The sequence below is a fragment of the Archocentrus centrarchus genome, chromosome 20 (genome assembly GCF_007364275.1).
Source record: "Archocentrus centrarchus isolate MPI-CPG fArcCen1 chromosome 20, fArcCen1, whole genome shotgun sequence".
Taxonomy (NCBI): Eukaryota; Metazoa; Chordata; class Actinopteri; order Cichliformes; family Cichlidae; genus Archocentrus; species Archocentrus centrarchus.
Window position 1 is genome coordinate 12,286,545 of NC_044365.1, and position 21,320 is coordinate 12,307,864.

General features: G+C 40.7%; 1 protein-coding gene across 3 annotated transcripts in view; it reads right to left on the reverse strand.

Moving 5' to 3' along the window:
• Window positions 1-21,320, reverse strand: part of pard3aa (par-3 family cell polarity regulator alpha, a) — a 315,863-nt gene that overhangs the window by 183,402 nt on the left and 111,141 nt on the right. For all 3 annotated transcript variants that reach the window (XM_030756195.1, XM_030756194.1, XM_030756193.1), the window contains exon 4: window positions 1,767-1,951. In XM_030756195.1, coding sequence (XP_030612055.1) covers window positions 1,767-1,951 — 185 coding nt within the window. The remainder of the gene's footprint in view (window positions 1-1,766; window positions 1,952-21,320) is intronic.

Genomic DNA, 21,320 nt, shown 5'->3' on the forward strand with positions numbered 1-21,320 from the left:
GGTGCCAAGAACAAATATTACCCATGCTGACTAACACATTCTAACAACATCTGCTGTTAATTATATAAAAATGAACTTCATCTTGGAATTAATATATGGCAGTTGGCTCAAGGAAGAGATTAAGAATTATGAGGACTAAGACAGCCTTTGTTGTTGAAAAAATTTGGTTCTGTCAGCTGAATAAAAAGACAGCTTCCTGTTGTTCGCTCATCAATTTTCAAACTATGCCATTTCAAAGTGCTTAAAACAGACTGCATTCAGATAACATTTCAACCGCCGCAGATGGGAGTCAAGAACTAAATGGGACGCATGAACATCACAAGTTTGCCAACTAAACCTCATTAAGGGATTTATCGATTTATCGTGACTTGGTCATGCTAACTTTGAACTTCTCATCTCAACTGTTGCAAAACAGAGCAGGCTTGCCAGGAGTGATTTTTACATGAATCATCTTAAACCTTTGTTTTAAACATCACTAAAGTAGTCAGACAAATCAGGCAAAAGAAACTTCCATTTTACCAACTACAGCATCCTTCTGTTTAGCGTGTGTTTGTGCTGACTGTATATAGATGCTCAATAAATACAGCCTCCGTGTGGGAAAAATTGCTTTTAAAATCTTAAAAAGAAATCCTGGTATATATAAAATCTGAAACAAACAAAATCCTACTTAAACTACTTATCCCGCAGTACAAAGAAACCCACAACACCCTGCAAAGTGGTCACAAAAGTGGAATCCTCCACAAATAGTAGGGTGAAACGGGAGGGCAGAAGACATTCAGAAATTCAGAGACATCATCTTTTAACACTCCTGGCACTCTGCTTTCCCATTTTTATATTCAATACAAGCATACAAGCATAGTTCAGTAGTTCAGAAAGGAACTTTCAGTAACAAAATGAGAGCTCTGATAACCATTTCACCCCAAACTTTCTTGCCTCTACAATCTGTGGTCCCTGACAGCTAAAGTGTCTCTATCACCCCCCCCCCCCCCCCCCCCCCCCCCCTTCTCCCAGACACACTAATCACATGCAGAGCTGATGTTTCACATTCCGAACACTCAATCATTCCCACGTTTTTAACATCCCTGTTTGATGGGATCATACCTCTTCCTCAGTGAGAAGTAAAGGCCTGTCAGCAGGGCAGCCATTGTGAGAACTTAATTGGCTTTCTTTTGCTTTCAGAAGCAGCAGGAAGGATGCACCTGAGTACCAGAGGTGTGTTTTATTTTTCCCTTTTTTGACTAATAATAAGAGGCTTAAAAGCATCAAGAAGGTGAATTTGGAACAAAGGATGTGTGTTTAAGAATCCCTGCTAATCTTTTTGGAAGACAAGAAGGGGCGTTATCAGACGAAACTAGCTTCAGATAAACACTATCTATGCCGCTGCTGGATATCTGCAAGCAGGGCAGCACAGCTTTCATATCTAACAGTCATTGCTTTGATTTGGGGGTGCAGAGGAGAGAATGAATGAATATGAGGGAAGAAAGCAAGTTGAAATCAGAGACCGCTGGAGGTTGGAAGATTTCAGAGCACATATCTCAGACATTATAATTGATGCAGCTCCCGCACATCAGCAGCACTGCAGAAACTATTTTTCTGGGCAAGATGCTGCTGGAATAAATAGAAAATAGTTCACAGTATTTTACTGTTCTGTTACATTCTGACACCATTTAGATTCCAAAAAAAAATCTTGATGACTTAATGGTACATCCTAGCAGATATTTTGATGGTACAGTTTAAGTTCTCATCCACACATGAGGCACAGTTACCTTTCGTTCGAGGCTCCCCGTGCCACTGCTTGGGTTTCGTTTGTGGTTGTGCTTCTGGAAACCAGCAGTTGTGGACCAGCGAGCTGGATTTTTTCTGGACGGTTCTTCTGGAGCAACTGGGGCCTCGACTGAAGGAAAGCCAGCCAGGGCGGGATCACTGCTGCGACGGACATTGAGAGACATGTCTGTGGACGGGAGTACAAGGAGAAAGAAAACGAAGGGGAAAAGAATTATAGTGAAATCAAACCACTTGCTGCTTTATCCATTTATTAGGCAGCTCACCTTTCAACTCAGTCATCAACAGTTGCTCATTTTTGGGGGTGCTGCTGCATCCCCTACTATACCTCCTCAAAAGCACTCTACAAAATGTCAGCTGAGACATGGAAAGTGTGATTATAAATACTTCTGTACTTAAAAGGTCTATTAAGCCCACTGTACAGCAGAATGGTGGAAAGCTCAGTTTGGCTAAATTCCACCTTTGCTGGAATAAGTTTACTGTAGATATATTATACACATAGTTTTGGCTGGGAAAGTACCCAGGCAGTGATTAAAAAAAAAAAAGTGAACATGAGAAAAAAATAGATGTAATCATCTAACCCCTTGCTTGGTCTAAGCCACTCTAAAAATAACAAGTACAATAATAATTGCAGGAAACTTGCTCATATATCACGGTCTGACTGTTGTGATAAAGGTCATTCTTGCACACTGCGTTCCCAACTGAAGTCGATTCTAGGAAGTTTCCAGTGACTGAAATTGAGTCTCACGGCCAACACTATCCCTTCCATCAAATGTCTAACAGCAAACTGCGCAGGAAACACTGGCCTATGTTTCAGCTGCCACATTAACTGATCTGTAATGAAAACTTGGTATAAAGTTCCCACATTTGATTAGAGCTGCCAAAACAAGTCGAGGGAATGAAGTTGCTCCGTATTTCACACTCTGGTTAAAGCATTCAGTGAGAAATCCCACTGATGTCTGTTACACAGCGAAGACGGTAAGTATATCTGTTAGCTGTGGTGTAAATCATCTGGATTTTCCCCAAAGGCCATATGGATTTGTTTATGACGTTCTTGCAGCCTGTGTGTTACACCCATAATTATGCAGATAGTTGAGTAACCACCTGTCATCCATAGACAGATCATTGCGCTGAGCATATGCCAGCGTTAAGCTTCCATCTGATACACCCGAGACACGTCTTAGTGGCGGGAGCGACGCATGCTAATCACGGATTACGCTGCGCTGCGACTCGTCTGTATTTAACACTGTGACAAGAGTAAGGAGATTCAAGAGCGACTGTAAGTGTTTCTTGCGACCACCTGCGTGCAGCCAGAAAGAGATCTGTGACCAAATGGCACAAAACACATTGAGATCAACATGTGCTTCTTAGTACCTGTATTTATAGTATGCATATGACTCACAACTAGCAACACTTATGCGTTCATAAGGCATCCCAATTTTCCTTTCACTCACATCCTTTGTCCTATCTCACTCACTTGAACTTGTGCTAATATCCTCATAAAACATCCCCTCTACTTAGTGTTTACTTGGCGCCAACTGATTTCACTCCTTCTCTGAGTATTTTAATCCTCCCCGACTTGATAATTCTGTGGTCTCAATATTATAATCAGGGCTCAGAGGCCCTGAACTGTTGTCTTCTCACTAATTCTTTTCTAGAGAAGTTGTTGGTCTAAGAAGTGGAGCTTATTCTACTGTCAGACTCAGCGTGAGTCCTGTCATTAGGTGCTAGACAAACAAGCTTGCCATTTCTCCATGACAACAGCCCAGTTTTCTGGGGATTACATCGATATTAGACCCCTTAGTGCCTCATAGTTTATATCCTATGTCAACATATAGTGGCAATGCTAGTTGTATTTGACCTTCACAAAGCAGGGTGAAAAGAGGGCAGACTTGGTGAGGACACAGAATGCAAATTTCCAATCCATAGTCAGGACTTACTGACATTACTGCAGTATAGAGTCAATTCAAGGTAATGTAGATGTAAAGTATTGCAAAAAAAAAAAAAAAAGTCAACTTTGTGTTACAAGAACCCTTACTGTTACCAAATTTGCAGTGAGGTTTCATTACAAAGTTCCCCCTCCGTTGTCTCTGAGCAGGGTAACTCCGGTGGGAAGACTTCATATGCAAATGAATTTATGATGACATCTGGAAACTTCCAGGAACTTTCTCACCAACAAGAAAGTAGAGATGATGACAGGGTTTTCAAACTGTTTTTTTTTATACGAGTAACTTGAGCTTATAAATCACTATTTCTCAGGAGGAAATCATTGGTGCAACTCAAGTTCTTCTGCAGAAACAGGTAACTTATAAAACCTACTTTCTCCCTCTCTGCTAAACTATAACTCTGATACAGAACTTCCTCCACCAAAAAAATAAAAATTCACCCTCACCAGCAGCTTTTAGTATAGTTCCTTTGTTTCAAATGTGTTTCATTTATTTTGGCCACTGCCTGAGGCTTCGTCAGAGAAGCCTGGAAATCACATCTAGCAGCCAGACGGCCATTCAGTGTGCGTTTGCTTTTAAATTAGGTTGAAGACCTACTAATGGCATTTAATAAACTTTTGCCCCTTTCATTAATGGCTGGTTCATGTCTAGTTCAGGTTCTAATGATATTCACATCAGACGGCAGGGGTAATTAACATCCAGTATTATTGCACACGATGGCTTTGAGATAACACACAAATTGAGGACGGCAGGGAGTAAGCAGCGTTCAACAAAACTATTAAAAAAAAAAAAAGAGTTAGTATATTAAAATTCTCAAAGTCTTCACATGAAATTTCTATATTAAATATCTGTATTTTTTAAAGGGAACCTTTATTATGTTTTAATAGATTTGTGTGTGTGTGTGTGTGTGTGTGTGTGTGTGTGTGTGTGTGTGTGTGTGTGTGTGTGTGTGTGTGTGTGTTTACAGGGGCTTACACAAGACACTTGTTATGGATTAAAAGCCTTGAGGTATTCTGGGATATATTTCCCAGAATACCTCAAGGCTCAACTCTTACATGGATGTTTCCGGGCCTTTGGAAACCATGACAACTACAACATAGAGTCACATGTATAAAGAAGGAAACAAATGATCCAACTCTCTTTGGATCTATGCTTGCACATTAAATAATAGTAATATTTTGGCTGTTTTATAATACAACTGGAATATTAACACTTTGGGTTCCTTTTAGCTCATTTTAAAATGCTGACCCATGGTGGGTAGAAATCCTTACAGATTCCCTTCTGATATATAAAAGAGGATGTGCTCGTTTGTGTTACGAAGGTCACAATATGAAGATCCTCTCCCATCCCGGTTCTCCCCGACCGATTTTCCTCTACTTAATTTGTGATGGGATTATCCCAGCAGTCCAAAGGGTTTGGTTACTCCCATGTTTAATAACCAGCACTGCCACTTCAGACCAAGCCAGCAATCGATCCAGGCTGAAGCGAGAGTGAAACCATTGGGGGGGGGGCTGGCTAATATAACGAGGCCCCTAATCCAGCCCCTGTAGTGAGGGATTATGGTCAGGGCACAGGGTCATAATGATGTACACACACCACAGTTCACCACAGAGAGGTAAGACTCTCCAGGGGCAATTATCTCCTGCTGCCTTGTCCTTTATTTACCTTTCACCTTGTTTGGAGGAGAAATATATTAGTCAAGTCAAGTTTATTTATAAAGCACATTTAAAACAACGACATTGACCAAAGTGCTGTACAAGAACTATAACCCCAAGGACTATACTAAATTAAAAAATATAAAAAATAAATAAAAAATAAAATAAAATAAAATATATATATAATAATAGATAAATAAATAAAAATAAATAAAATAAAGACATTAAAAGACAATAAATAACATAAAACAACTAAAAACATTTAAAACAAATACCATAAAATACCATGAAGCAATCGTCTAAAAGGAGGTAGCACTGCAGTCCAATGCCAAGGAAAAAAAATGTGTTTTTAATAAAGATTTAAATGTGTGTATCGTCTGAGCTGTGCGGATATGGAGAGGTAGATCATTCCATAGCTTTGGTGCTGCTGCTGCAAAAGCTTGATCACCTCTCTGTTTTAGTCTGGTTTTAGGCCTCTGTAAGAGCAGCTGGTTAGATGACCTCAAAGCTCTTACAGGGGTGTGACTGTGAAGCAGCTCAGACAGATACAAAGGTGCCAGTCCATTTAAGGCTTTAAAAGTAAGCAATAAAATCTTAAAATTGATTCTTAAATGGACAGGGAGCCAGTGAAGGGATGACAGGACCGGGGTAATGTGTTCATGCTTCATGCTTAGTGTAGGTTAGGTTAGCGTAATGTATCTGTTGTCTTTTGGACCCAGTTATAATTCTTGTTTTTGTTGTTTCTTTGTGTTTCTAGTTTCTCCTGCCTCCTTTGCCCCCACCCCCGTCTCTGTGATCACATGGTCTTTGTCTCTTTGTTGCATCCTGTTTTACTTTGAAGGCAAGCTCTTTCTTTTTCTTGTTTTGGTTTTACTTCCTGCTTTTCATTCATTTCCCTCCTTTTGAGACCATCTGCTCCATCGACACTGGTTTTACAAGTGTTTCCTTCCCACCTGTGCCTAATCACCCATCACCCCTCTGTGTGTGTGTGTGTGTGTGTGTGTGTGTGTGTGTGTGTGTGTGTGTGTGTGGGTGGGTGGGTGGGTGTGTGTTGTCCTGTCATCCCCTTTGTCCTTGAGCTCCATCTTCCTCTTAAAATAAAGATGTGTTGTTGTAAGAGATGGCCTCTTAACATTTTCTCCAGTATAAATGAGTAATACTGCATCTCATTAGCTCAATTCACTACAGTGCTATAAACTTTTTACTTAGTCACCAGATAAGCTGGCCAAAAGCAACATGAACCAGTGGCAGTACCGTTTGATTCACGTCCGCACATTTTTTTTTTTTGTAATAACATAGCAAAATCAGCATCCAGCTTAGTGGTGAAAGAGATGGGGGGTCAGCTTTAATGTATTGGCTGTGGAAGTTTGCAATCACTGAAATGGCATGAAGTAAAAAGTCCTCACGATACCTGGGAAGTAGGGAGTAGCCCTTCCCTCCTGAATGGCTGCCAATTCAAGGTAATGGAGCTAGTGCTTCGGCATACTGATAAGGTTACAGAGAGGACAGAAGGAAGACAGACTCTTTCTGTGCTTGTGTTCTTCTATTTCTCTTTCTTATAACAACCATTTACTTAGGGGTTAAAAAACAGAAACAAATTCTTTCTAAAGAAATTACTTGATACTGTATCCATTACATTTTGATTGAATTACAAGGGAAAATCTACAAAAGAGGAGTAAGCTACAGTCTATCCTAGAAGACTATTTAATCCAATATTACTGATTTCATTGCCACCTGTTCTCCTGTTGCTGTGTCACTGCAAGGAAATCTAAATATCAACTACGAGCGGAAGGACCGAAACTCACAAGTTTTGAATTGCCGAGCGTGACAGCAGTTTGCTTTGATGTGGATTCAACATTTAATCTCAATATCTGAGGTGGTTTCAGGAAAAGTAGGCACACAGAAAAAAAAATTAAAATGACATCATAAATTCTGCAGCGTGCCACACATTACAGAAGATGAAATCTGATCCTGTATTCAAGGGTGATTTTTTTTTTTCTTTACAGTAAGATGTGGGTTAGAGGTTCTGGAATAAATGAAGTCAGGTCCTTACTAGAGTTTAAATACAAATTTGTGCACACTGTAAGCACACAGACACTTCTGGCAAACCAGGGATGAAGACTATCTGCAGGGTGAATACGGTATTTCCTCTTGTGGACCTGTAGCGGTGCCATACTGATTCTGTTCTTTTACTTCAGACTGATTTAAATATAAATGCCAAGCGACCATGGCTTCATGAAATGTCTGAAAGCTATTTTTTTTCCTGGGCTACTTTGAATACTTCAAGCCAGGGCCAGTTCAATGTCTGAATAAATTATGGCACTGAGCCATTTTCACTCTCTCCCCAACCACTGACTACATATTGATGTCCCCCGTGTGCAGCGAGGGGAGATTTCCACTGAAAACACCCTGACCTGAATCATGCACAGAGGGACAAAAGGTTCCTTTTTCGGGAGGAGCAAGAAAGTTCGGAGTGGTGGGAACCACGACTGCGGCAGAAGAGATAAAATATACATTAGACTTAAATAGAACGCTGATCAACCCCAAGGCCGAACAAGGTCGAGAGTACCACTCAAGTGTGCTTCTGTGAAATGTTTAGCAAACTAATCTGATGTAATGCCTGAGAATGAAACGAGACAAACTCTGAATAAACATCAACTGCTGACCTTTACCAAGAGCAGCAGATGTGATCCACAAGATGGATGGGAGGAAAAATACTTAAACGCTAAATGGCATTTATGAAAACAAACCCCCCTTTTTGGCTTTAAAGCTAATTGCTGTATTGACTGTACTCTGTGTTTTAGTGTACACACTTTTAAAGAGTATGTATGCTTCTCAAAATCGAGATGTGCTTGGGCGTGTTTGGGCTCACATGGACAAGAAACACTGTGGCTGCTTCTGAACTAAAGTTCTTTGCACGGCAGCTTCTTGCAGCTGGCCTAAAATACTGTTTACTACAGTTGACTCGCTGTGGAGCTTTTATAGGAAAAATATTTCACTCTCTGATCTGCACCATTTCTATGTATTCATACTATCTTTAAAAAAAATTAACAGTCCCAGCATCGGCCAGATTACTGTACAGCGATCACTTCCATCTTTTTCAGCTGTGTTAGCACTGACTGTAGGCTGAGATTTGATCGCGTCGATTACTTCACAATTTAATAAGGATGTTATCTTGTACCCAGAAAGTTCAGAGTGTCTCTTGCTCTCAATGAAAAACTTCATATGTCAATCATATTCGTTTCGGAATTGGGCGTGATGTCTAATCACCCCGCCTGAGCTCGAATACTGAGGCAGGGGAGAGCTGTATTCCCACAGGGTTGCAGAGTCAACCATCCAGTTTTCCTGTGCTGAACGAGAAACAGAGAGAGACTGAGACTGATTCTTTTCTCCTGACAGAAAGACGATACAGACAATTTACTGGAGAGAAAGAGAAGAGGATGTCAGCCTTCCTCAAGCCCTCAGAGATGAGGCCTCCAGTAGCAGACAACTAGATGCTTCAACAACAATAACACCAAAGTGTGCATGTGTGTGCATGTGTGTGTGTGTGTTTCCCTAGACAATGAAGATCTCAGAGAGGAGGGGAGGGGTAGAGTTCACTCCCCAAATCAAACCTGACTCATTTAGGTCGACTCCACTCACACATGGGACCCCTAGACAGCAACAAAACAACTCCACATGCCTGCTTGTGTGTTGGGTAAGCTTGCACAAGAAAACACACTTACAGGTGATGTTTATGATTGCACTGTTTTGATTTAACTTGGGGTCAGGTGATCAAGCTTGAGCTTAAGGCGAACCAATATGAGATAGTGCGCGAGCTTTGCTCCTAATTTTAATGATGAGACAAAATCTGAAAGCAAAATAATTGATTTCATGGTGTCTAATTCATTTGCCCAAAATAAAAAAAAAAAAAGAATGGGATTAGCGATTCATCTCTATATCAATGTAGAATCGACTCACAGAGACCCCTCCCACATTGAGGCCACCGGGGAGCTGCTAATCAACAAACCAAACAACCCTCAGACAGCCCAGAAACAGGACCGCGGCAGCACCTTCCGTGTAAACACCATTTTGTGTGTTTCTCCATTACGGCTGGTCCACAAGAACAGGCTCTTGGCGAGAAAGGGCCATAAATCTCACTCAGGCTGATATGTGGCCAAGTCACTCATGATTAAAAACACTACTCTGAAAATGTCATGAGCCCAGGAGTAGCCGAAGCTGGCAAAATGACCAAAGCTATCAGCCTTGCAGGATTCTAGGATTCAGTTCGGTTGGTCAAACATATTCCGACTTTGACAGGAAATATTAGGAAAACTGCTGGAATAAATGCAGGCTTCTCACTAATCAAGCTGCTGCTTGCCCACGAGATGTTAATTCAGTGTCGGAAATTTCTTTAGTCAGTGTGTGAAAGCCGCAATGAAACCTGAATTACTCGCTTTTAAAAGCTCGTCAGCCACCCACCCTAAACAATCTTATTTATCGGCTCCTCAGTGTCCCATTGTAGTCTGCATGCACTTCAAAGGCCTTTGGCACGTTCACCACGAGTGGCTGCAAAGAAAACTCACGTGGCCTTGAGTTGTAATGTGCCTGCATTCATATCACAAACACACACAGGCAAGACTGCTAATCTTTCCTCCATGTAAGTGTAGTTATAACAGTGCTATATGAGATTGATCTTAAACATCTGCAAACATGTGCTCTGTTCATTTAAATGCAACTTGCTGTGGTTCTCTGTTCACTGTTGTCTATAAAACAGCACTGAGAATGAATCCACCTATTTATTCTATTGATTATACATGTGAGAACACAGTATGCTCATGCTGACTTCAACAGGAACACTGTTATTGCATCTCAGTGCTGTGTACAGAACCACCGAGCATCTAATCATGAATATTTGCTAACTTTTGAGACATTATTCAACAGCGGAGACGAGACATCACTGATAGCACATCAGGCTCGGCACCTTATTTCCACAGCGAGCCGCTGTGTCTCCTCAGTGTCATTTTATGGCACAAAGGATTTTCTTTTTCGTATCTCTAAGCAAGCTTAAATTGTCACAAATTTAATTGTCACAGCCACAGTGCGAGCAGAAATTGGGCGGCTGATGAGTGAGTGAATGAATTTTAGTTTCTGGCAGGTCAGACAGCCTTTAAAGCATGGAGCTCATTCCACTGCAGTTTCCAGACAGCACGTACACAAAATCCATATCGCAAACATTTCAGCAGCGAGAATAACTTCTTCCTCTGCTCTGAACAAAAAAAAAACACCCTCACTCCAGCTGCTCTTTTCAGAACAGATGACAAACACAAACTTCCACCAGACTCACCAACTATTTCTGGATCCTTTAACGATCTTTTCCTTTTTTATTGGGGAAAAATGAAGTTATCTGCTATGTGAGATGAGGTGACACTGGTGTGGGGCCCGGGTAAAATATGATGTCCGATGGATGGACTGCCTGATGGGAGCTGCCACGATGCTAATCTTAATAAAGCGCTCTCACACAAGTATATGTCTCTGAGACACACGCATAACAAGATATGTGAAGTCAGAGAGGCTTGCAGGCAATAAGCCAAAGTATATCAGACAAGCAGAGCACAAAGAGACGCAGAAAACACAGGAAAGCTGCTCACAAACTCAGCGCTGCTCTGCATTATGGGAAAAAAAATCCTAATGCTGTTTTAGAAAAAGCGAATACAAGACACTTGGAAACAGATGGTATTGTGATGTGCAGGCTCTGTTTTAGAACAACATCACTCTGATCAGTCACGCAGGTTTCGAAACGCACATGAGGATTTCATAGAAATATGAGGCAGGGGGTGATGAGAGGCAGACATTTGTTTGGAAAAGGCAAATTCTTCTATGTAGGAGCTGTTGCACCCTTGGTAGGAATAACATGTAATTGGGCACCAGGGTGGCACAGTCACTACTGAGACTTTTCTTCAGTTTCAATGATAACGCTAACAACGATACCATCGCACAAAAATGTGGCGGTCTTATGGGAATTACATGCAAGTCACAGTGTGGCTGTAACATTGAGGCAGAGTTGCACTGAAATGTCAATAATTTTTTCACTCTCTGCTGTTTGTTACATCATATATATACCACCGGGATGGATTTCACAGAGAATTTGCCCAAATTTGTTATGGCGCAAAAATAAGATTGCTTTACATCTCGGGAAAGCGGTTCTGCCGAGAGTTTCTCTCGGTCGGAAGCAGGGACCGGTATCATTACAGGTCCAAAGTTTAAAGTGCTCACAGCAACGGCGCATTTTGACCCCCTCGCTAAGGTGTGCAGAATGATGAAATATGCAAGCAACATCTGAGCAATTGCACCAGCACTTGGAAGTCCTAAAGTTGTGATCCTGTGCTGAGAAGCAGGAACTTTTTCCTCTTCTTTCACAGTTCTCTGGGCAGACAGATTTCCATTTGAGGAACTTTTGAAAGTTGAAGTGGAAGCGAGCGCTCCGCGACAGTGACATCACGCTAAGATGAAAGTTTGCTTACTTTTTTCATTTCTTGACAAATTTAGATTCTGCAATTTGCACTTGAACCACCATAAACAGGACTGCGGATGCTTCTCCAAAACTAAATGCAAATGAAAAAGGTTTGAAATAAGTGAACCGAGCAGATGTATTGGAGGCACTGATATTAGTTTCAAAGTTTTTTTATTTGAACTATATTGAAGAAGCTTTCTCACATGGCAGCTGGACCACTGTTGACATTTGAAGTGTGAATCATGTCATCACCCTGCCCTGGAAAGAGGAGGCACCCAGATTTGAAGTGGGGAACCTCTTGATCCGCAGTCAAACGCTCTGCCCCTGAGCTACGCCCCCTGAGATTAACCCAAGGTTGCACTGTGGAGATACTATGAGTCAGCGAGTTGTGGGTTTCATCTCTGCTACTTGACTAAATGGGACATGACAAAGACAATTTGGACCCGCAGGCTTTAGGAAGTGGGCAGGAAATTCAAGCCCCTCATGTCAACCTGCATCTCCTCTGCTAGAATAAGACACTAAAAGCCAACCCTTTTTCCTATGCTGAATATGTACTATGCTGAATATGTACTGTATGTACTATGCTGAATATGTAATATATATACACACACACAAGAAAAGTTAATTGCATAAGATAGGATTATTAGAGTTCTTCAGCTTCCTTTGTTTTTGCTTTGTTTCCTATAAAATAAATAAAAAAAAAAATTTAAAGAATTCAAGGCTTAATAAATCACAGTTCAAGTCTATGACATAAGAGGAAGCAGCTTTATTCTCATATGAAAACATTCCAGACTCTGATTTCATTAAAAAAAATATCAGCATGTGGTTTCTCAGCAGCTGAACGGGCTGCACAGGAAGTCCGCTGCACGGGTAGTTTCTGCATCTTCTCAAATGAACTTGACCGCAACGTTTAAACGAAAGTGCTCCATGAAAGGGGTGCGCAACAAATGTTCTGATTTGATCAAAGTTGTGAATGTGAGCCAGAGTCAGCTCTCTGAAAGTGATCGTGTTTGCAAGAAGATGGCAATGTGGCAGTGGAGGGGAATAGGGGAACGACAGACTGTGGCCAAGGAAATGCATCTCTGTCCCACAAGCAGGCTGGGACCAGTTATGTCATTATTCATGAACACCTCACACACACACACACACACACACACACACACTAGCTTTCTATGGCGTTACTTTCTAACAGTTTTACTGCATTGTGTGTTATTTTTCCAGTATCTCTGTGAGACGGGGCGTGCAGCTTTCAATTTATCCAGCACAGCCTCGTGGTGAGATCATTTCAGCTGCTATCAGTGTAAATTAACTTGCCCTATTTTCCTGGAGTGATACATTCTCTGAATTTGGAAAATGATTTGTCACTGACTGATGTGCTCTTAAAAATGACACAAAGTGACTGGTTTAGAATCGGAGTTTTACATCCAAATCTAATATCTGTGGGAGTGTGTCTGCTCATTTGTCATCGCATTAACCTGCAAAACAATTATTCTGTCCTGCCTTCAGGCACACGCGACAGATCTCGTGTTGTGCGTTAAGCATGCGCTCATAAATACATGTCTGTCTGTACAAGATGTGTGTAAACATGTATGTTTTTGTTGCCACCCACATGTGGCTACACATGCATGTAAATGCTTCCCTCGTGTGTGCTCTGAAGCAGACACATTTCACAGGTGACCTCCCTGCGGAAGACAATGAAACAGAGAGGGGTGGGAGGCTCTTAGAAGAGGGCTAATGAGCTGGGTGGAGGAGTTGCATGGAGGTCCACAGGGATGAAGAGCCTGGAGACAAAGGGATGCTAAACACCCCATAACCCTTTAGTGACTAAGTCAGAAGAGCAGGCAGTATTGCTCTTGGCCATCTTTGACCCCTTTTTCACATGCAGTACAGACACAATGTAAATGAACCCCAGAGGTTCTCACTGACTAACGAACAAAACAAAGACAGACAACATTTAAAAGGACTTTTTTTTTTTTTTTGGCATCATTTTGCATTCATACTTAAATCGATTCTTTGAAATATTCTGAATACAAATAGAAATGAAAGCTCAAGTAATTATGCTAATTATTCTAAAATATCTTCATTATAATTAGCATGCAGTGATGTTCTTAGACTAGGAATAAAAAAAATTCTTTTATTTAATTTCCCTTCTTTGTTTAAATGCTCCGTATTTTTATATCGGTAAAGAGAAACTTTGCAAGTTGACCAGCACGTGTAAGCAGCGGATGCTGAATAATGAACTCCATGTTTTGTTGTGTTTCGATGGAATCTGAAAGACTGCGCTTTAGAAAAGTCTGTTTGTCATGTGCAGCTCTGCCAGTTGTTCTCCTTGGAGTGAGAATAAGAAGAGAGCTGAAGGATTTGGAAGCAAAAAGAAGAGATCTGTTTTAATTAACGGCACAGAGGCTAACTATTCAAGTCCTCGAGCTCTAGTTTGTTTTATTGAATTATTTTGATCATTTAAAAAAATAGGATTGTAACTTTGCAACAGAAGGCCGTTTAGTTGTCACGAAGTGAGGAGAAAAAAAAAAAAAAAAACCTTCATTTATCTTGGGCAGAGAAAAAAAGGAAGAAAGGTCAGAACACGAAGCTGCTTCCTGTCTTTGAAAAACTGTCATCATCAAAAAGTGTCATGGTGAAATCAATCACAGACTTTTAACACTGCATAAACATGTCAGAGTTAACAAAACAGAAAAACAAACTGCACATTGAGAGCGCGTGGGGGGAAGCGCACGGAGATGCTGTAATTCAGATAGCAACAGGCGGAAACAGTCCTGCTAAAACATCCTGCTGAGCGTCTTTGGTGCTGAGATGACACCGGGGGGGGGGGTCAGTGCAAACAAACTAACTCCCTCCTCTTGTTGTCTGTCACGAGGTTACAGCCAGTTATCATCCGAGTCCATTTTTGCATGTCACAAAGTGTAAATGACTTTGTTTCTCAGCGAAGACCTCAGTGTGTCCGTGTTGCTTTAAGTGTGACACAAGTGGCCTGCAGGACATCTCTCAGGCCCGCTCAGGAAGTAATAAAGCAGTCAACAAACTCACACACTTGTACACATACACACGCGCACACACATCTCCACGTGATTCAGCTGTCTAGCTATGGCTTTATTGGGATCCTAGCAGAAGTAATAATAGGAATCATACTGGTAGCAGCTTCCCAGCAGTGCTGAGTGGAGACTTTTACCACTCTAAGCACTTCACACTTCATTACCAAAACACTGTCTTCGCCATTTAGTGCTGCAATAATTGTTGTAATAATTAGCTATAATAAGCTCTAGATGATATTAGAAGCATATGAGCATTTTTATGACTAATATTCCCAGTGACTGTGAACAGAACGCCCACTCCGCAGCAGTTTAAAGACCTACCTTGGGCGCTCCGTCTCTCTCCCTCTCTGTACTGCAAGCGTGAGTATGATTAAGAGTTGACATAACTAATAGCCTCTCCACTAACGCAGGTAGGGGAAAGGCAGTTCAGAGTCTCATAAGGACCAATGGGCTTAAAAGTGCTTTCAGCTCGCTAATGATGAGCTTGCTATCCCAACATCCTCACCGCTGAGTGTGTACTCAACTCTGAATATACTTCGAGAGGTGTTTTGCACAGCTGGAGTGGACCGCTGCCAAAGAAAGGTTGAGTAGATCTATGAAGGGTGACACTGACACAAACACATGAATTTGCATGCAAAGCCTGGAAGGTGGACAAATTTCATTATTTGTTGGATTTTCTTAAGAAAAAAAAGAAAGTATCACTTTCATTTGGGGGTTCTCAGCCTTACTACATGAACTTAATAAATGTTTCTTTGCAAGAATTTGTGAAATTAATAAAGATAGCTTGATTGTAACACTGGTGATTTGCTCAAATAGACGCTTGCACAGCAGGGGCTGCACGAAATATAACATGACTCCGGCTGTTTTAATGTTTTGTTGAATCAGAGCTAAATAAATGTTGTTCTTGTTCAGCGATAGCTGAGAGGATAAGCCCGTCATGACAAATGTCATGATGATGGATCGTGTTATAGCACCGCAGAGGATGAGAGAGAAGCAGAGAGCCTTTAAAAAAAAAAAAAAGGCTATTTCACCACCTCTTGCAGGAGTAATATATAAAAGAGAAAAAAGAAACAAACAGAAAATTCAGGCTCTCCGGATGAGAAATTATTGGTTGTTTCTTAACAATTTCATTGCCTGTAATGATAAAGCTCGGTGAGGGATTCACTGTGTTTCTTACATTTATTCTGCTCTACACTTTCTTACACTTTCTTCAGCAGAAACCAGCTACACAACTAAGTGCTGGAGAACACTTCATTCTGTTGCTATAACACCTTGTAGCCCTCATCTAATTATGTTTCTGGCACTGAGATGCCCAGTTCTTACATTTTTAGCTACTCATTTGTTTCTTCTGTATGAACCAGTCTGTGCTCAAGACATCTTTCTCAGCATGATCCACACAGCAGTTTTCAGCTTGCTGTCCCTGCATCCCTCCTTCCTTTACATTATTAGAGTGTGATGCTTGCTGCACAACAAATTATACTCTGAGGTTCTGTTTTTAACCAAAGCTGTGTCACAGGGCCTTAGAAGCACTGATAATACTGCAGGCGGTCTAAGTTTGTAAGATGGCTTTCATCAGCAACCATAACCACACAGCTGCAATCAATGTGCAGTTTCTGAACTAGTCACAGAAAAAAAATATCTCTCTATATATATTTTTAGTGGCTACACCTGCAGCATATATTCTTCATTAGGCTCTGTGGATAACAGGCCAACAGGTGAGCTTCCAGTTTGGGACTTAGTTTAAATCTGTAGGGTAATAAATGTGGACTGAAATGATGAACACACAGACTGTATGTGATCCCAGAAGAATGTAATATTACAGCCACTCGACAGGATGGAAGAAAAGAAAGTGCAGTCATGTTGAGATATGTATCCTTCATATTTGTGAGATGTTCAGTATAATTTAAATACATTCCAGTAAAAAAAAAAAAAAAAAAATGGCAATTACTGAGACAGGTACAAAGAAGCGGAAGTTCATTCATTCTTACATAAAAGTATTTGGAGTAGGTTTAAAATTTTCCAAGGTCCTGTGAACTTAATGAAAGTTCTCCCTTTCTTTAAAAAAAAAATTCAAAACAGATAAAAATTGTGACATGAATTGGGAGGTCTGGGTGAGCTGGTATCGAATGACCCATAACTTCAAGTTTGACTGCAGGTCATGCAGAACTTTTCATTTTCGTTTTCTTGCCTATATCTGAAGTACACACTGTTCAATAACAATAAGAACTAAAGTTGTCATCGGTTTCATCTAAACAGTAATTTAGATCCTCTTTTTTGTCCCATGTAAGCTAAATATACAATAATATACTATAATATTTTCCACTGAAAACTTAAAATGACTTTGCTAATGGGCCAAAGTGAAAGAAAGATGGAGGGAGCTGGTGTTAAACACCTGATAGGAGCATTCAGATGATGCACACTGCCAAAGTTAGCACTGCAACTTTCCCAAGATCACACCGCATCACCTGTTCACCACTGAGGTGAGAGATTGAAGGTGGTTCTGGAGCAGAGAGAGTTAGAAGGCAGATAACAGAGATAAGCATCTGTTCCTCCTATCAGACCAGGCTGCGTGGGGTCCCAAACCTAAACCTGGTAGTTTATCTATAATGAGCAATCACAGAATTTGGAATTCACCCAAACCCACTGGGAGGGTCCCATGAATAGAGGAGGAGGCCACTTCTTAAGCTTTAAATCTAAGACGGAGATCTTGAAAAGACGGGAAAAAAGCTTAAAGAATATGTCATATACAGTCTCAGAACCTATGAGAACTAATGTCTTCACTGAGCAGTTTGTGTCTGAAAAAGTTTGGTGAGTGGTGCTACAACTGCATCGGACACGATGCACTACGTGCTCCGATGCTTTGTGTCACAGTGCATCCCCCTCTCTGCAGTGACTTTTAGATGGCCTTGGCTGGTGGCAGGGAGCCTCCTCAATGGCAGGCCACTAAGCCAAATTGATTAGATGAAAGCACTCCTCTTTGAAGGTGTCAACCCCCCACCTCCACCCACGGGCAATTTCTCTAATGGCATCCAGGCAACCCTGTCACCACGGAGCCTCAAGGACCGAGATGGGCAGGGATTCAAAAGACTCAGCAGAGGAGCGGGTCAGTCGAGGAATGAACAATTTGTCATTACACTGCAAGCTCGACTTGGCAGGGGCTGAAAGTTGTAAAGTGGTCACAGTGAAAATGGAAAAGAAAAACTTGTTCGTAGATATTTTTTTTTACTTTCATGCGAACACAAAAATATGGTCAGCGGGAGGGGGGGGGTGAGTCTTGTAATGGATCAGTGCAATCACCGTGATCTTCTGTTAGCATTTTAAAGCCACTCCACATCGATGTCAGTGTAGTTTTAACCACTGTCAATAACAATTGAGCTTCTCCCATTCCCTGATTGTGTGTCCTAAACAACTGCTATAAAAACCAAAAAAAAAAAAAAAAAAACTCACAGTAAAGTCAAGTTCAAGGAAGAAACACGAACGAGATGTCCGTGCTTGCTTGTGTGTGTGTGTGTGTGTGTGTGTGTGTGTGTGTGTGTGTGCGCGCGCGCTTAAGATAGCGTAGATATTATTTTTGAAGTACAGTAAAAATGTGACATATATCACATACATTACTGCCTAATTTGGATGAACCTAAAGTGGCTTCAGATCATAACATGGTGTGAGAGGGCTTTGACTTTTTCTTCTCCGTTTATCCACATGTGGAAGCGGCAGGGAATTAAAGTCATTAAACCTTACTTTCACTATTTTCAGCCTCAAATAGCAATTTTGTAGCAAAAAGTCTGTCGCCAAGGAGACTTTCAAAAATCAGTTCAAACATATGTTAGACTTCAACAAACTGCCAACTAACTTATAGTAATATAAAGTTCACTCCTGGTTCAAATAACTGAACCCCAGTAAAAGTCTCTGAGTAACAGAGAACAGAGCATTCAATTTCGAAGCGAACGCCATTAAGATCCAGTGTTAATTTAAAGTTTCAGACAGTTTCTTACTTCTGAAAGATTAGAATTTAGTGCGAAGCAGAGGCAGAGGCAGCTCCGGCATCCGTATAATTACGGGAAAATTACATTCATTATTGTAATTTACATCTCATCTCCAATCCAATTATTAACAGTTTGACCTGCATGGCACATGTTAGCATGGAAATCTAAAATGGGCTCCCGAGGCGGTGGCAAGGGGAGGGGTGGAGAACAGAAAGAAAAGCGAGAGGTAGAGTTTTGGGACTGCGGGAGATGGAGGAGGGAAAAAAAAAACAAAAAAAACAATCAATATGGCTCTAAAAGATGATGATTTTAAGTAGCCATAATTCTCTGCCTCAGAGCACAGCTGCCAAGGGTGCTGCTGCTACACTTTGATGCTTGATTTGCAATAATGCTGCCAGTAATTCACTCATCTGCATCTCATGGGGGACCATCAGCTGTCTGTTTATCTGGCTGACCATGCGCATGTGATGCCAGTCAGCCTGTCGCTTAAAACAACTTTTGAAACAGCAACTTATAAAGAAGGAGGAGTCGATGTGAATTACATGCAGTCTCCGAGGAACAAATGGGCTGTGTAATATGGCCTTTTTGCAGTTTCTTAGTGAACCATCGCTTCACCGCAGGGCAAAACGCAACGCGTCATTTTCTTCACCGACCTGATTACCTTTTTTTCTACCGCCCTTCACTGTCATTATTTCCACAAAGTGCACAAAGCCTCACTATGGAAGACGTCAACGTGCAGGAATCAGTTCTCCTGCTTCTTCACAATCTAAGATGAGTCATTTCTAGGCAATGCAAGAGAGCGCCTGAGAGCATGTTTGCGTGGGTGAAGAAAGCTTTCACAAGCATCATCGTTGACATCCAAATGAAAATAAGTGTGGCTCATATCAATGAAAAAAAATTCAACTCTGAGATCTGTAGAAAGTCAAACAGGTGTTCAAGGTTTAATTCGTTACTTTATTATCTCAAGCAGTATTTGCCTGATTTAAAGGAGGTAAGAACTCAGTATCTGATGTAGAACAGCAGCAAGGATACAGTCTCTCTCCTTCTGTGTAACTCATATGTGGGAAGTTAAAATGATGGCACTCCCCACTGTCCACAGGGAACACTCATAAATTACACTGACCACTGGCTTACCCCTTTCTAGTTTACAGAATGTTTACAGTAAAACACTACAGTTTGTATCTACTGTAAATAAACACACCAGTCAACAACCAATAAGAATGATTGCACGTTTTTCTTTAATAGGCCTTTTCCACCAAAGGAACTTTCTCCAGGAAGTAGAAAATCTTTGGGAAAGCTCTGCAGCTCTCGCACAGGTGTGGGAGGGTTTAAATAAAGTTCCAAATAAAGTTCAGGAGAAATTCATTTTCCCATCAAAAAAGTCCATGTTCAGGAGTTAATACTCTTTAAAGTAAGGGAACTTTGATGGCTGTGCTACCAATTCAACTGTAAGCAGTCAATTGCTTGCAGCATTTTATTTCCACCACCATTTTTTTAATATATATATATATATATATATATATATATATATATATATAAAATATTTGTTGATGGAATCTAGCTGGAATTACAAACTGGGTCAAAAAACAAAGCAACAGCAAATGCTTTCCACCAGAAAACCTTGGAGCAATTTTAAAATATTTTCAATTAATTAAGTCATGCAAAATTTTACCTTCATATTTTCCAAATCAGATGCCCTCAGATTATATATGGGTGGGTTCAAAATGGTTTCCTGCTTATAACTTCCTACGTAAAACAGATATCCACATGAAATTTGAAGTGCTGAAAACACATTTACACCCTGCAACACTGCAGCCAAATCAATTTTACAGGTTACTGCTTTAGCACAGAATAAATCATGCCCAGTAGTTGAACCTGGTATAAAAATGTAAGTAAAAAGCAGACATTTAATATGTATAACTTGCTTTGACCAGCCACTTCGCCCACATGGTAACATGACCCTTGAAATTTTTCCCAAAAATGCACTTTTTGAAGTTCTTTTGGGTGAATTATCATGAAACAGATAACCAATACAATGTTTGTTTCTGTAGTTTTGCTACTGAAACTTTGATATATTACACTGATGCTCAAAGTCAACTAATTTGCCTAACTTTCTTGGATTATTAGACCCTTTGGAAACAAAGATGACCAACAACCCTAAATTGTTTGATTCATGCACTTTTGCTTGAGACAAATCAAATTATTTAGCTATAGTTGTAACAATTTCCATTCATCCTCTTCCACATTCTCTAAACAAATCATGCTGAAAAGAAGCTAACAATCAGACTTATTCAGTGTTTCCTGGTTTGGGACACACCTCACTAAGGTTATGTCTATACAGAGAGTGTTCTTCTCTTTGCTTAATGGCTCAAACAAAAGTGGTTCGCTTCCAGTCAGTTTTCCTGTTGGGATAA